This window comes from Medicago truncatula, chromosome 2 (genome assembly GCF_003473485.1).
Source record: "Medicago truncatula cultivar Jemalong A17 chromosome 2, MtrunA17r5.0-ANR, whole genome shotgun sequence".
In the NCBI taxonomy this organism is placed as follows: domain Eukaryota; kingdom Viridiplantae; phylum Streptophyta; class Magnoliopsida; order Fabales; family Fabaceae; genus Medicago; species Medicago truncatula.
The window spans coordinates 15,726,403-15,743,643 of NC_053043.1; the positions used below are offsets into that span (position 1 = coordinate 15,726,403).

The 17,241-nt window shown below is 32.0% G+C and overlaps 1 protein-coding gene across 1 annotated transcript; it reads right to left on the bottom strand.

Moving 5' to 3' along the window:
- Positions 1-1,035: 1,035 nt before the first annotated feature.
- LOC25488259 (ankyrin repeat-containing protein ITN1) lies at positions 1,036-6,290 on the bottom strand. The gene is made up of 7 exons (XM_013607936.3): positions 6,098-6,290; positions 5,254-5,318; positions 4,156-4,253; positions 2,841-3,317; positions 2,539-2,685; positions 1,874-2,286; positions 1,036-1,756 (listed from the first exon to the last, which is right to left on the bottom strand). Exons 2-7 carry the CDS (start codon positions 5,256-5,258, stop codon positions 1,142-1,144), a joined length of 1,755 nt encoding a protein of 584 aa, XP_013463390.2. The 5' UTR covers positions 5,259-5,318; positions 6,098-6,290; the 3' UTR covers positions 1,036-1,141.
- Positions 6,291-17,241: the final 10,951 nt, after the last annotated feature.

The following is a 17,241-nucleotide window of genomic DNA, read 5'->3' on the forward strand; positions in this document are numbered from 1 at the left end:
TGTGTTGATCAATTTTTGCTTATATTTTAGGACTGATGGAGTATTTAGAATAGCCGTAAGAAATTACTAAAAAAACATCGTTGTAAAGAGAAAGTTAACTACATAATCAATTATTATATCAATTTTTGCTTATATTTTAGGACAGATGGAGTATTTTGAATCAATTTTTTACCATAAGCTCTTCTCATGTGTTCTATTTTTTCTTTAAAATACCTTTTGCTCGGATTGTATAATCCAAAAGCTATTTCAGATTATATAATCTAAAACTTTCCTGTTTATAATGCTAAATTATAAAATTCCCTCATTTTCAACTGTAGGTTTTCCTCAAAAACTTCTCTCTCACCACCTAGAATCTAAATGTGTGATTCTTAAAGAATTTTTGCTCAAAAGCATCACATTCCTTTTTGAACACCAAACACAAGGTATGGTAGCATTGCTTCGATTTAGTGTAATTTGGTTCATTTTTATTCTTCTGGATGTTGAACTTGTTCGAATTATCATTGGCAAGTAAAAATCCGCTCCAAGAATCTTCTTTTCAAGAGACTGAAAACCTATGTGGTTGAGAAATACTCATTGTTCATCTCAGTTTGAAAGGATTTTGATATCGTTTACATCAAAATATGATTCTTTTGTTCTGTGTGGAAATAGTGGAAAAGCTTGCTTTTTCATTACAAGCTTTTGTTATGAATTTGCATTGAATGCCCACACTAAAACCGTTCCAACCCACCTGCACCAACTAATGATCTGTCTAAACCAACGACATTGACAGGCGAAATTGGATTGGATTTCTTCACCCGCGACATTGACTCTGACTTTCACATGCACCAACCAAGTAATCTGGAGTTCGATCCTGAGGTAGATAAAGTCTCATCAATAATTGTTCCACACGGAAATCGAACTCCGGTTTTGTTGAACGACTTGTCTTTTGATGGAGTGCATTGACCACTTAAATTCAATCACTTGGTTAAAAGTAGATATTTACACCATACAAACAACTACAATTTTCTTATAAATTATTGCTCCTTTTCATTAACGTTACCATGAAATAAGCACAATGCTTTAGATTTAAAAGCAATTAGTCACATAATACATTCATCCAAAATAACAATAAAATTTATTGTTTGACACAAACTTGATTCTTCTAACGAATCATACGTTTACTTGGCCTAAATAAAGAACTACAAATGTAGGCGGAATACACTATATCAGACCACAGAGAAAACTGTAAACATATAAACAACGGTATCGGTAAAAATGCAAGAACAGAAATAAAATTAGGAACCCATTTCAAACCATGATAATATGTTATGTAGAAAGCACTACTAAATGCTATCATCATGCTGATTATAGACACAAACAATGCCACTAGTCCAGATATCAACTTCAAAGGCAGTGACTTGAGAAAATCTTGCTCCGCATATCGCGAGATAAGGATGGATAGAAATATCAAGATTGAAGTTGAAGACGAGATAAGTGCCATGGAGTCGGATAAAGCAAATACGAGGAATGCAGGTTTATCTAAATAATTAGGAGATTCTTTGTTATCATTGTTTCCACCTGGTAAGCTAAATGCAGCTGAAAACACTCCAGTTGCAATTAGAGTCGAAACAACCATACAAGAATTCGCTGTTTGCTTCATCCATGACTCTCCTTTTTTAAGCAATTCGGCATGTTCTTTGGTAAATAGTTCGCGAGGTGTCATTCCTTCAGAATTTTTCATTTCAATCATATGTGGCTGCATGTTCTTTTTCACCTCCTGCCAAATCGATGACATATGTATTATTCTGTATGTAAACTTATTACTTCATGAAATCTATCATATGATTTGTATTTTTATATGAGATAGAAAAACATATATGTATACTATATATACCTCAAACCATGATAATTCAAGCATCATTTGTAAAGCTGCTCCCGAGACTATATTGAGACGATCAGGCGGTGCTAACATTGCTGCAGAATGCAATAAATTATTCTCGCCATCATCCAGAAAACCATTTATGCAATCTTTCAAAGACCTTATTTCATGTATCAAATTGAAGATACTAGCATGGCGGTTGAAAACAGCGATGTGAATTATGCTCTGACCCTTGTTACTGAGTTCCCATAACAAATTAGGATAAGTGCTCATAATGACAGATAGAAACTCAAAATTTCCAACTTCTGCAGCGATAATTGTTACTTGAGATGGTTCTCTCATGACTTCCATCATCTCTTCGTCATCTAGGGTAAGAAACTTCTCCCAGATGCGTCGTATAAGCTTAAGCATTGGAGAATCTCTCATACCTGAATGTTCAATTAGATGTTAAATTAGTAGAATTGAATCAAAGATCAATGCAAAATAAATAATCTCATCCCTCAATCTATTAGGTTATTTATTAATCAGTACTCAATAAATGTGTACACTACTATACTCAATTTATTTTTTGAAAACATCGTTATATTTCTTAATTTGTGTGGAAAAATCTTAAACGATACCTCACTTTAAAACAGATGGAGAATATGTTTAGTCAAAAAAATGAGTACATGTGAACTTACATAAATGCAGTAGATTTTTTCTATGCCCAAGACTTTGACAACCACAAACTGAATGTTTTCGAGCCAATAGATGTAAACCCGTCATATTCTCATCTCCGCGAGCAAAAGCAAGTGTGTCCTTTTCTGTTAGCATCTGTATAGCTAAATCTGCACCATAATATCCAAATTATGTTGGATAATATTTACTACTGTGTCTCGAATATATAGGCAAATATAATTACTCACTTCGGTTTTATTTATAAGTAAAGATTTCTAGGTTATTGTTAGTTGAATTTCAAGAACCAGTGGTCGTGAACACTTACCATAAAGTCCCGAGTTTATACAAGTGAGGAACACTATACTCCAATCGTTTTCCTCGAGTATTTCTTTACATTTAGGAAACAAATACGATGCCATCTCACTGTTTGCTTGTAAAGCAGCCAAGTAAAGAGGAGTAACACCTAGTCCACCCCTAATTGATGGTAACACTTCATTCTTTTTCACCATTATCTCAGCGATTTGAACATTTCCAACCGCTGCAGCAAAGCAAAGAGCAGTGTTTCCCGGGTAATCTTGCAATCCCAAATCATCACGATCCATTAGTTTTACCAATTCCTCCACAAAGTGAACATGATTTGCTCCCGCTGCAATATGGAGTGCGGTTGCCCACCCATTTGTTATGGCAGAAATCAGCAATGTTTGGTCCTGTTCTATTATTTTTTTACCTTCTTTCCAATCCCCTTTTAGTGCTGCTTTGTGAAGGGGAACACATTGGTTTATGTACCTTTTTTTATGTTCCTCTGCAATGAAATTGATTGAGGGATTAATTAACTCGCTTCAATATCTATACAATTGATAAGAAAACTCATTTTAAGATGTCAATATATAATGGTCTAATATTGAACAAAACAAATACAATGAACAATTTATTTACTAAAAAAAAAATACAATGAACAATTTATATTAGAGGAAACATTTCCCTTGTTTTATTCTATAAGTACGACTCAAATGGTAAAAGGCTGCATAAATATTTGATATATTTACACGCAGCTTTGAATTCGTAGTTGCTCACTTCTCATCACTAAGAATGTGGTAGACTCTTTAAAAACAAAGTAAGAAGAGAAAATATCTTATACAAATTTTGAAAAGTACTCACCACCAAAAAAAAAATAGATATTTGAAGTCGGACCTAAAATCTAATATGCTAGAATCCATCTAATTATATCGGTTGCTGGCTCACCTTTATTTTCTACAGAGTAAAAATAATTAATGATGGTGGAACCTATAACCTATTTTTTGTGTATATCTTTGTTGCCCCTGTCCGTTTCAGGTTTAACACATATTTCATAAAGTCACTTATAACGCAATAATATTAACAAAATTTTCAATGCAACTGTATTTCAAATTTCAATAGTTATTTAGATTATAAAGTCTTCTAAGTGCAACTTAGATAGCAAGACACGGTAAAGATATTTAATATCATTGGGGCCTTTTTTCTAGATTAATGTAATACGAAAGCATAATTGTACCATTTTATGTTAGAAAAAAATAAATAAAAATTGCACCTTTTCGACCCAAAAAGTTGCACTCTATATGAGAAAATATTTGGCTAGATTTTAAAACGGGACAAAAGCTTACTAGTAGAAACTAAGTGGATGAGAGGCCTTCTAAACTGAGCTGAAGCAACTCTATGCAATGGTTGCGGGCTAGATTTGGAATCCTCTAAAGCCATTTCTCTGCAAAGGAAACAAATAATATCAATTTTTACCAATATCTTTCAAAAAAAATCAAATTTTTTCCAGTAATTAGTCAAGTTTAATAAGCATGAGATATAAGACAAATCACTTGAAATAACATTTTAAGAGTTATGAAATACTACGGGTCCGATTGATGGTCATGATATGATACAAACATGTGATATGTAGCTGGATAGAGACATGATATGATATGGGCATGATAAATATTAATCTTATCATGTGTTTTATGCACACATGATAATAAACAGGGTATCATTATATTTAAATGAATAAATTACTATCATAATTAATTAAATATTGTAAAAATGCATGTAATTAATTATAATAACAAATATTTTGATATCGTTATTTTAAAAATGTCAACATTTTAAAAATGACAAAAAATCATGATAATAAATAAAGAATTATCTTCTAATTCTATCAGGATAATTTCCAACCCAACCTATACCTACCCATGATACAAATTACAAAGGAAGATCAGAATATGATAGAAATTTTTTTTTTATCTTATATGTTTAGTACATCAAACATGATATTTAGCGTTATATGATTAATATATCACATTTTGTCTCTTATCCTTACCATCAAACTGGTCCTACAAGGAATATGGAATAAACTCATGCTCGTGATTTATATGTACTAAATATATATTTAAACAATTCTCTTCTATTCAAAAAATAAAATATTTTTTATTATATTCGAAACAAGTGTCACAAGTAGAGCTCTAAAGTAGGTGACAAAAACACCAAAACATCCGTACATAACCTGAATTAAAGATAGTATTTTAGACTTGGCGACTTTGTTGGTGTGAGAGCACAATAGTTGTATAGTATATTTTTTGGACAAAAATAATATTAAAGTAGTAAAATGAATGTTGAGTAAAAAATGTAAAATGATCAGTGTTGTAAAAGATAATTAAAATGATTTAAAAGTAAATTCTGCAGTAGTAGTACTATAGTTCAATAATTCACATACTTACATCATTTTAAATCTGCAGTGCCTTGAGTCTCAACCAAAAGTGGTCCACTCCAATTAACCCTTCATCTGTAATGTAATGTAATGCATAAATAAGAGTCCACCAAATGGTTAGTTGTGACTTGTGACTTTATTATCACCTGACTCAGACAGACCAATAAGAGCCAGAGAATATTCATCACGTGCTTTTGAGAAAAGGTTAGGTTAACAGGGACACTTGTTAAAAAAAATATTCTTTTTAATTTTTTAGTTAAAAATAATTGTTGTTCTTTATTTTATTTAAAAAATATATTCTGCCAAAAAAAGAATATAATGTATTTCTTTAAAGGTTTGCAGTTTACAACTAAAAGTAAAATATCTACCCAAAAAATGAAGAAAAAGAAAATAAAAAATAGAAAACCTGAAACCAATCATTCATAACATAAATTCCTACTAAATATGGATAAGATCTATTTGTTTCTGAAAAGCAGCTAGAGATTTCGTCCTAAGTGGTTTTCATAACTCTTGTTATTCCTCTATTTTCAGCATAAAGTTTTTCTTTCTACTTCTCTTGAAAATACAATACAAGCATTTTAACTGAATTTCAAGATTAATTTAGAAACATCTTTTTGGACAACAGAGAAACTATATATTAGCTAGATGACTGGAAAAGCTTTGTAATTAAATAAAAATTAATGTTTTTTTCAAAAATATATTCTTATTATTATGAAAAATAGAAGATCCTTTTACTTTGGTCCATCTCCAACAGGATTCTTAACAAAACAAGAACAATCAATAAAATAAATAGAGAGAAAAAGAACTGAAGTAAGAGTTAGAGAAGCAAGAAATAAATAAATAAGTTTGATTACCTGAACATAAAATTAGTTCAGAAATTTTCCTTGAAGCAAGGTGTGATTGATTGGCTATGCTTATAATTAGCCAAATTCATTCTTGCAGTGAAGTCTTTGCTTTGTGAAGATATGAGTCCAAGTGAAATAATGGGTGACTATGTACAGGAAAGAGAGAAGACTTTGGTTAAGCTTTTCAAGTCAATAGTCAATTTTTAAATTATTATATGAGCATGACATGTCTACAAAATTAACAGTTATTTTCCGTACAACAATATTTTGATCCTCACTCACAATAGGAGGAATTTGCAAAATAGTAATATTTTTGTTTGTGCTACTGCTAACGCTATGCTATCTAGAAAAAAGAGGCCTTAAAAATCTCAAGTTATAAATAAAGTTTAATCAAATACAATATATATATGCTTACTCAATTGAATGATATCAATTTCGTTTCTCAAATTAAAGAATGACAATCAATTGAGTCTCTGTACTATAAGATGTCTATCTAAAAAAATTACTTAAATTTATTGTGATATTATATTCAATATGAAAATTAAATAATTAATATATTTTTTAATGTAAAAAATTAAGTTATTATTTCGAATTTGAAAATTAGATGTGAACCTTATATACAATACATATTATTATTATTATTTAATCAATTGATAATACTCAAGTAATTAATTATTGTGATATTGGGTTCGGGGAAAGAAGAAGGTTTAATTTGAAAGAGAATTTAAGGAGGGTGGTGGCTGATGGGAGTGATACTTATTTTTTATCAGACCCATGGTTACAGGGTGTTTCCCTTAAGGACTGGTTCAGGAGGTTGTTTGAGCTGTCTGTAAATAAGTGGGTGTCGGTGGCAATTATGTTCCCTTTAGGGTGGGAAGAGTGGGGAGAGGCTTGGAGTTAGAGGTGTAGTTTGTTTGTGTGGGAGGAAGGGTTGTTAGGGTAGTGTAGGGCTTTACTTAACAATGTTACTTTTCAGGTTAACAGTGGTGATCATTGGAAATGAAAATTAGATCCGGTTGTTGGCTATTCTGTCAGAGGAGCTTACCAGTTACAAGTCAATTTGGTTTCTCATTCACCCATTTCGAATCATATTTGTCATAACGACATTCTTTTGAAGGTATCTATGTTTACTTGGCATTTTCTCAGAAATTGACTTCCCACCAAGGATAACTTATTTAGAAAATATTGCATGCCTAATCAAGACTCTCAGCTTTGTGTGAGTGGGTGTGGTGTTACATAATCGACTTATCACTTGTTCTTGAACTGTAATTTCTTCGACAATGTTTGGCAACATGTTCGGCATTAAATTGAATTCTCTTCGGTTGATCTTTCAAGTGTTGTTGACTATTTTATGCAGTTTGGTATTTTATCATGAAGTTCTAAAATGTGGCGATCTCTTATGTATGTTATTTCTGTTGGAACAAAATGTGTTTAACATTACCACATTGAGTTTTGATGATAACAAACGTATTAAAAGTTCAATTGGATATGCTAATATTTGTTCAAGTGTGCAGGACCATAGACTAAAATATTATGTCTTTAAACAAAGAATTGGTTCTGGAAGAACAAAGGAGAACAATGAAATTTACAATGGAAGCTTATGTTGCAAGTCTGAAGACAATCAGAGTATGAAGAACATCAGAAGCTGACAACCAGAGTCTGAAGTAAAGAACCTGGAGTTAGTTATATTTATTGAAGACACAAGACTGCAGAAGGAATATAAGCTTGAAGCAACGGCTATTTCAGATGAATTAAAAGGCATTGGATGCTTATCCACTGAAGACCGAAGAAATAGGACAATAGTACAATTGTACACCCACTACTCCACTCTTGTCTGTGTAACGCCCACTTTCGTTAATTGTTTATTTAATCGAGTTTAGGCGATTATATTATATTTATATAATAGATGCATGATTTTGGTATAATTTGAATGATTTACGACTATCTTGATGGTTTGGTTGATATTGTGATAAGTTATGAGTTTTGGAAGATTTGATAAGATTAAAGGACTTATTTTATTGTTAAATAAAATAAAGATTTGAAAATAATATAAAATATTTAGGTAAGGGTTGTTTTGAGATTTTAGAGAGTTTTGGGGGAGAAAGTGAAATAAGATAAGTTATTAGGAAGAGATATAAATAGGGGAAGACCTAATTGTTAGAAAAACTATTGTACGTGAAAACTTTTGGAAAAGGGAGAAAAAGCTAAGAGAAGGGAGAATCAAAGAGAGCTGTGATTTTTCTTCATAACCAGGTAAGGGTGAGACTAATAACTCAGTAATGTTAATTGATTGTAATTCTGATGATTAGTTAGCAAGCTTTAGGATTGAATTGGAGAAAACGAAAACTAGGTCAAATCCCTAGAATTGATGATCAAACGGTAGGAATTGGTTAAATTGATGTAGAAAGTGCTCCTAGACCTTAGATAATGTTTAGGACGAAAATTGGAATCAATATTAGGCTTAGAACCATGTGAATCATTGAATTTTTGTGAAAATAGCAAGTCTGGCCGTAGCGACATTCATCGCTCGCCACGGCGAGCTATGAGTCTCGCCTCGCGAGTGATGAACATTCATCGCTCGCCTCGCGAGTGATGAACATTCATCGCTCGCCTCGCGAACCCTTTTCCCTCGCCTCGCGAGTTGCACAATGCAGCTCGCCAAAGCGAGCAACCTCACTCGCCATAGCGAGCTAGGGCAGAGAGCATGTAAGATTTTGCAATTTCGACTTTTTAGTTGGACCTTGAGTGCCTTTGAGTGCCTGAACATACCTAGTAATGAATAGGAATGAATGTAGGACAAGATTGAACCTAGAACAACATTAGTTTGGGAGTTGGCTTGTACTCACCATGGCGAGTAGGTACTCTCGCCTCGCGAGCACTTCCAGATTGGAGTGCATTAAGTGTTTGTGCGATCTGTGTCGCACGTTTTGATCAAGAGTGAACCCCTAATTGGTAATGAAACCTAATGATGACATTTAATGCAATTTTAAGGCCGTTTAAGATATGTTGTTATTAATTGAGTATGAGTTAATGTATTATGCATTATGTAAGATGTGAATGAATAATTATAATGCTATTGAATTGCAATTGATATATTGATATCATCCGTTATTGTGACTTGACTATGCTGCTGCTGTTATTTAACTAAGTGCATAATGTCTATATATGATGAATAAGATGACGTTTAACTCCAAATTGTTGGATGCATATTGATATGATGATTACGATGTTTTGTTGATAGAGTCCATGCATTAGCATTCATTGAGCTTAGTCCTCACCATGATAGGAGCTTTGTCCTCCGCACGATTATTAGGAGTTTTGTCCTCCGCACGTTTAAAGTATATTAATACTTATGATGACGATTGGTACCACATGCATATAAGGAGTCTAATATCATTGTCGCATTGTCGTGTCTAAGATGCTATGTTGTTGATAATGATTGAATATGTGATTACGTGATAATTGTTTATCAAATATGCAAAGTTGTTTAAGATTGATATGATGTTAATTATGATTCAAATTACTTTGATTAATATTATTTTGTTATGAAATCTCACCCCTTCTGCTTGAAAATGTTGTCCTTCGTATGGGTAACTTGTAGGTGATCGTGCTTAGTGTGCAGTTGCCGTCGTGAGTGGCCTTGCCTTCACTGTGTCGTCTAGGTCGCTCTGATACGTAACGGGATGGAGCTATATGTTATGCATGCTTCGTTCTATTACGTGAATAATATGCTATTTGTGATATTGAACTGAACTCTTTTGAGATTATATTGATGGGGCCTGCGTGCCAAAACGTTTTATGGATTATAATATAATTTCCGCTGCAATGTTTAAGTTATTTGGTTAAATTGTTATTTAACTGTTTTGGATTATGTTAAATGTGATATCCCGTTGTTTATGATGTTTACTCTGATAAATGTTTAGAAATTTTTATGTTGGGAAAACGGGGTGTTACAGTCTGCACATAGTACTGCTACAGCTGTGTCTACGCTGGTTAATTCTCCAAACAAGGAATGGATTTCAAATTATTCCCTCCTATGACATTAACCAAATCAAGCAACAGATCATTGGTGATGATTAAGCTTCAATAACGAATCTTTTGATGTGCTGGCACTTCTACAACGTATCTTTCATACCTCTATATAAAGGAATGAAGACTTGAAGTTTTGTAGAGACTCAACAACATTTAAACTATGTCAAAACTCTGCTAAAATTGTTGTGCATCAAATACTTAGAATTTCTTAACAACTTTCATATTTTAGTACTAGAGTCTTAAGAGTCTGTTTGTTTTGTATTGTGAACACCACTGATTGTATATCAAGTGTTCAATCCAAACTTATTTCTTGTAATTTGTTTGTTTAGAAGTCTCTTGTTTTTGTGCTTGAGCATATAAAATCTCTTGCTTGTGTGCTTAAGTATTTGAAGTCTTTTTTGCTTGTGTGCTTGAGCATTTGTAATCAGATATTGATTTTAGTGAACTCTCCTTGGAAGTGCAAGGGGGACATGACTACTTTTAGATTGTAGAAGGAACCTGTATAATTGCTCTCTCTCTCTCTCTCTCTCTCTCTCTCTCTCTCTCTCTCTCTATTTTATCCGCTCCATTAGACTCTGAACATTGTTCCAAGATCTGAACTTTATCAGACTCTGAACTCTAGACTTAGTTTAAGAAGATGAAAAAGCTAACATAATTCAACCCCCCCTTGTGTTTTTCTCACCTTCAATTTGGTTTTCTTGTGTCTCAGTAATTTGGAAAGAGCGTAATAATATGATTTTTAACCAAAAGCAGGACTTTATTCATAATCTAATGGATAAAGTTAATCTTCTATCCTACCGGTGGCTGAAGATAAAATACATTAATTGAGCTTTTGGTTATTCTGATTGGTGGCTTAGCTCGTTCTCATGTTTCGGCATTGGTTAATAACTCTCTTTCCTCTTATCTTCTATTGGTTCGACTAAACTCCTTTTGAATGACTCCATTGATCCTCTTTAGTATATCTTATGCTATGAATGCTATTTATTGTTAATATAATTCATTTTGGTTTGTTAAAAAAATAATTAATTAATTTAGTCTAAAATAGGTCAAAAGAATCTTAATAATTGCTAAAAAAAAGAATCTTATAATAGAATTTTTAATAAAAAATATTTATTCAGATTTTGTTTACCTTCCCAGATAAATATTTGCTTACAATGAATCTTAACTCCCTAGGTGCTTACTATAATATTTATTCAGATTTTGTTTCCCTTAAGATCAGTTTCTTTGTTTGGTGTCTACTTCACCATCGTATTCCTACAATGGACAATTTAATCATAAAGCAAATTCTTCAGTCTAACGTGCATCTTTATGTGGACGGTTGTGGTAAACATGAGGATATTTCTACCTTGTTTGGTTTTACCGTGGTTCTTCCTGCTCGAGTTTCAGATCATATATCTCAATTTGGAAATTTAGGTGGATTTTCAAGAAGTATCCGCACAACTCTTCATCTAAGTTGACTTTCATGTGCATGGGTCATTTGGCGCGAAAAAAATGCTCGCTTCTTTCAGCATCAGGAGGATTCATTACAAAATCTAATCGATAAAATTAAGTTGCAATGCTACTGGTGGTTGAAAGTAAATCACACTAATTTTGCTTTCGATTATCATATGTGGTGGCTTAATCCATTTTCTTGTTAGGGAGTTCTTTTATAACGATTTTTGTTTTTCTTGATTTTAGGTTGTCGGCTTGACCTTTGGTTATTTGATGTAATTGTACTATTTGACTGGGTTCTTTTGCCACTTCTTATGTTGGGATACCAAGTGCTTTTCTAATATATTCCATTTTAGTTTTTTTTTTTTAAAAAAAATTACCTGCGAATATTCCATAAAATTCTAAGGTTAAAAAAAAAAAAAACGGAAGTTTCCAATCATGGTCTAAAGTCTTTAGAATTTGAAATCATATGAATTTTTTATTACCTTTATTTATGTGGTGAGAATGTTAATAGGACCTACTTATAAGCATTTGAAAATTAAATAAAAATAAATACAAGCCGCCTTTGAGGACCAACACATGATATTTCTTTGGTGGGAAGATTATTTTGATACCTCTCGATTGCAACATCCTCTAATCCATGCAATATCATCTCAATATTTATTTTACGTAAATACATGTATTTCGGTCATTTTTTTTTTTAAAAAAACAAAAATTGTATTTCGGTCATTTTTCTGAAATTATATAAATTAGTTGTTTAATAACTTGCATTTTTGTGTTTAATAAAGTAGTTAAAATTATTAATGAAATTCATATGAAAAAAGTGGTTAACAGAAAAAAAAAATTATGATTAACAAAGTTGTAAAATTTGTCAATGACACAACGTATAAAAATTGAACAGTGCAAATGCCACGCACTGTTGTCACAAAAGTGTGTTTATATAGCAAACTTATTTAATTTGAAACCCCTCTCCCATTATATTTTTCTATGACCAAGATGAAATATGATTCTCCGGTCCTTTTTTCTTTGTGATAAGCAATATTTTATACCAAAACATGGAGTACAAATATTACTGAAAATATCCAAGTAAAAAATATTAAGAGGTTATAGATTTTAGACATTGATTCTTAGAGGTACACAAGTCAGAATAATTCCAGTTAGTGTTAGTTGGTTACTTAGGAGTTGTTAAGTGTTGGTTGCTATAATTAGACTCTATAAAAAGAACAAATGGAAACTAAACAATAAATTCTATTTATAAGGCTAAACAATAAATTAATACCAAAGACTAAACAATAAGTCCTATTTATAAGGCTACATATATTAAATCATAAATAAAAAACAATCATAATGAAAATAAGAACTATAAAATCTAATTATTAGAGATACTCTAAGATGCTCAAATAATATATAATATCAAAGATATTATAATATAATTTCAAATATTATAACATTTCTCCTTAAGTTTTTTTTTTGACAAAAATAAAAGATATTCATTCATTCAAATTAAATTGATAGAGTACATCGATACAATGAAAATTCGCTAAAAACAAAAAGGATGAATCTGAAACAAACTCACAACATCCATGTTAATAGCATAAAACGGCAAAATACTAAAGCCTACACATATGACTATATTTAAGTCTCCGGAATATCCATGTCTCCAGATCTGCAACATTGACGACTCCAAAGTCATTGATTTGATCTATACTGGATCGAAGCTGATATGACAATCTGAATCGAACAAAAACCTGAACGAAACAAGAAAGACAAACAACGTCGCACAAAGACGACGACAGGTCGCACTAAGACGATGAAATCACAAAAAAAGAAACGAAATAGATGGGTAAATCACTTATTTCAATAAAAGGGAAATAGAAAAAAAAAAAAAAAAAACAAGTTAGAGGAGTGATTTTGGGTCAAAAATTGACCCTAAATCACCCCTCTTTAGCATAAATCCTTAATTTCTTCATCTCCTTAAGTTAAAATTTATTACACTTGTCACATGAACTTAACTCAATTGGTAATGATATTTGCATACTATATATAGTGAATGAGATTCAAACCCTACCTATTTATTCACCTTAAAAAATGTAAATTTCTAACAATTAAACTACTTGAAAAAAAAAAACTAACTAAACTTAACCTTGTCACAAATGTACTAACATAAAAAAAATGTCGTTTCACAAAGATACTGGCCACTAGTGAGTTCTCGTTTTCACAAAAAAATTGTCGTTTTCTATACTAGGCAATATACTACACTTATTAAAAATTGTAAATTAGGCAAAGTTTGCAAGATTGTTTAATTGCAATTAAAATTGAAAGGGTTTTGTTTTGATTTAGAGATTTAACTACAATTAGAATTCTTGAACTCCCCTCTATTTCTACGTCGGATTAGTGCATGTTCCTAGATCAATAACTACTCAAAGTTTATATCCAAAATGCTTAACTAAGACTTATGTCCTTAACTTATATCCAAAATGCTTAACTAATTCTTGGATGTTTTAATGTTAGATGTCGTGTTGTTCCACAACGGAATGTCATAACTTCTCAATGGATATGCAAGAACTTATACTCGCACAAACATCCCAACACAAAGGCTACAATCAAATAAATGGTTTAGATATTTTTTATACCTATTCTCCACTGGCTAGCTAAGGTCATTGCTTTAGCTTCCATTAATGAATGACATATCCATCAATTTGATGTCAACAATGAACTTTCTCATGGTGACCTACAATAAGATGTTTTCATGGTTATCCCTTCTGGTGTCGTACCTTCCAAACCAAATCAAGTGTGTGTTTGAACTTTGAACTCATTAAGGCACTTTATGGCCTCAAATAACCAAGTATAATGTGGTATGAAAAACTCAATTCCTTGCTAGTTCAACATAATTATGAACAAGCTCCCTCTGATCATTCACTTTTCATCAAGAAAACTACAACTTCATTCACTAATTATGAACAAACTCGAATCCTGATGTTGTTCAATTTAATGCTACGAGCAGGCCCTCTCATGCTCTTTTATTGTTTTTTATTGCCTTTATACAAACAAAAAAAGACACCTAATTAAGAGCTATCGTGCTCATAATTTCAATATAATAATTTTCTAAATTTACAGTCACGATTTGCAGTGAACCAAAGATACGTCGAAACGTAACAATGTTTCGACGCTACATTTGTGTCAATCAGTAACCGCCACAAACACAGAAGTTCTAAATACTTGTGACGGGAACAAATTGACACAAATGTTCATCTGCTATCTTTTCTCCCAATATAAGCAATATCTTTTTTCATTTCTTCATACCACTTTCATTCACAAATTTTTCTTCTCTCTACGATCACTCTTTCTCCATTGTTTATAAAATTTCCTTACTAAGTCGAATTCAATTTCCTTCTCTCTTTTATTTCACTCTATAAACTGTTTATTTATTATAATATTTTTTAACAACAAAAATTTATTAATAAATAAGTTTCCGTAAGAGACAAACAGGGATCAGTAAACTACAAAACAAATTGTCGTATATAGGTGAAACAACCAAAAGAAAACTATCACAACATCAATACAAACTAGGGATGTCAATGGGTATGGATAATATGATACCCGTCACCGCCCTATTGGATAAATATGATACCCGTACCCGCCCCGTACCCTCATGGGCACCCACTATGCGGGTACCCGCGGGTATTGAGGTATCTATGGATATCCATGGATTTTTGAATTTATTTATTTTTTTGTACAAATAATAACTTTTTTTAATTACCAAAAAACTTCAACTTTTAGACATCCATAGAAAATTCATGATTCTTATATAATCCATATGTTTTATGATGTGAATGAAGTGGAAATGGTGAACTTAATAAGATGAAGTAAAAAAATTAAAAATAAAAATAGGTTATTAATGAAGAATAGATGAAGTAAAAAAAATTAAAAATAAAAAAGGTTATTAATGAAGAATTTTAGGTGGCCGGTAAAATTTCCTTCAATAAGGTAACAACTTTAAGTGATAAGATAAGATATATAAAGATATTTTAGTAATTTACTTGATTTATTATCGGGTATGGGTACTCGTGGGTATGAATACAATCAAATTCGTGACCGTATCTATATAATAATATGTAGTCAAATACTCGTTAATTATACCCGTGGTTACCCGTTTAGCTACCTGCCCTATGCCCCTGACGGATTTTACCCACGGATACCAGTGGACATGGGTACTTTTGCCACCCCTAATACAAACACCACCTAATTTGAAGGTTATCACCAACACCAATATGGGGCTAGAGGTGTTTGTTTAGGTAGTCATTTGTGGGGTATCGCTTGGTGCCTCCTTCTCTGTATTTTGTTTTAAATTTTTTTCTATTTATCTAATATATATATTTTGCCATTCAAAAAAAAAACCAACACCAATAAGAAATCTAACCAGCAAAACCAAAGTCAACACCTAAACCAAAGCTAAATCCTCACACTTTATCGTGAGTGACTACATAAACAAAATCCAATCACCTATTGATTACTTCTCACCATAACCCCGCCAAAGAATCATCTAACCGATCAATACCCCTGAAAATAGAATGTTAATTAACTTATTATCACCATAAATGAGCCCAATTAAATATCTGAACAATGACTTATTCCAACATTCTTTCATATTCCACCACCACTCGAGCCCTGGTTCGTCGAAAAAGACACCATAAAAGCCGAAAATCTTGAGTCAAGAAATTGACTTCCAATTTCAAATAAAAAACGGTCATCCCACGAGACTCCAAAATAAAACACTAAGGCACCCCTAAATTCTTAGTCCACCGGATAAGACCCCATTACCATCGCAAAAACTTTGAACAAGACACTAATTCCCGATCTCAAAGAAAAATAGACCGGCACACCGAAATTCAGAAGACAAATCCCAAAATCAATAAACATGTGGAGCGGTAGCAAGTCGAATGATAACAATCATCCACACACACTAATTAAGTTTCGAGCAGTGCTATATACAGCGAGAAAAATCTTCCCTAGTGATTCACAAAAAAATCTCAACCAATTAAAACCTGGGTATGGCCGGAATAAATGCAGATGCGAAAATCATGGGTGATTTGCGGAAATCATGGGTGATTGAGTTAATAGAAGTTACTACCTTCGTTCCTTTTAATTGTCACATTTTGACATCACAAACCAAGACAATCAACATTGATACTACTTTTGATGCAATAAGTTATACTTTTATTATAATGACCTTATTCATTTAATATCACATTTCATATATTTCTCTCTCCGCAATAAATAACTAAGGATAATATTGATAAAATAATATTTAATGTTGCATTGAACTTTGAAAGTGACAGTTAAATAGGAACAAAATTTTTCTCCAAAAATGACACTTAAAAAATAACGGAGGGAGTATAACGCTAAAATTGCAAATTCAATGCTCGTGATATACTTTCTTGAAACATTTTTCCGCGAGAAACAATATTTTCCTTAATTTCACCACAGTTTACATGACAATATTTAATGGCAGTTAGTGGTTCCCAAATTCAATGGAATGTAAGTTAGAATTAGTTACTGGCAACTTGTAGTACAAGCTATTGTACTCTACACTAGGAGTAGCTAATCATACCATGTTCATCAATATAGTATAGTATAAATAATTGATATACTTTCATTACAACTCAAGGAAAAATCATTTCTTACTATCT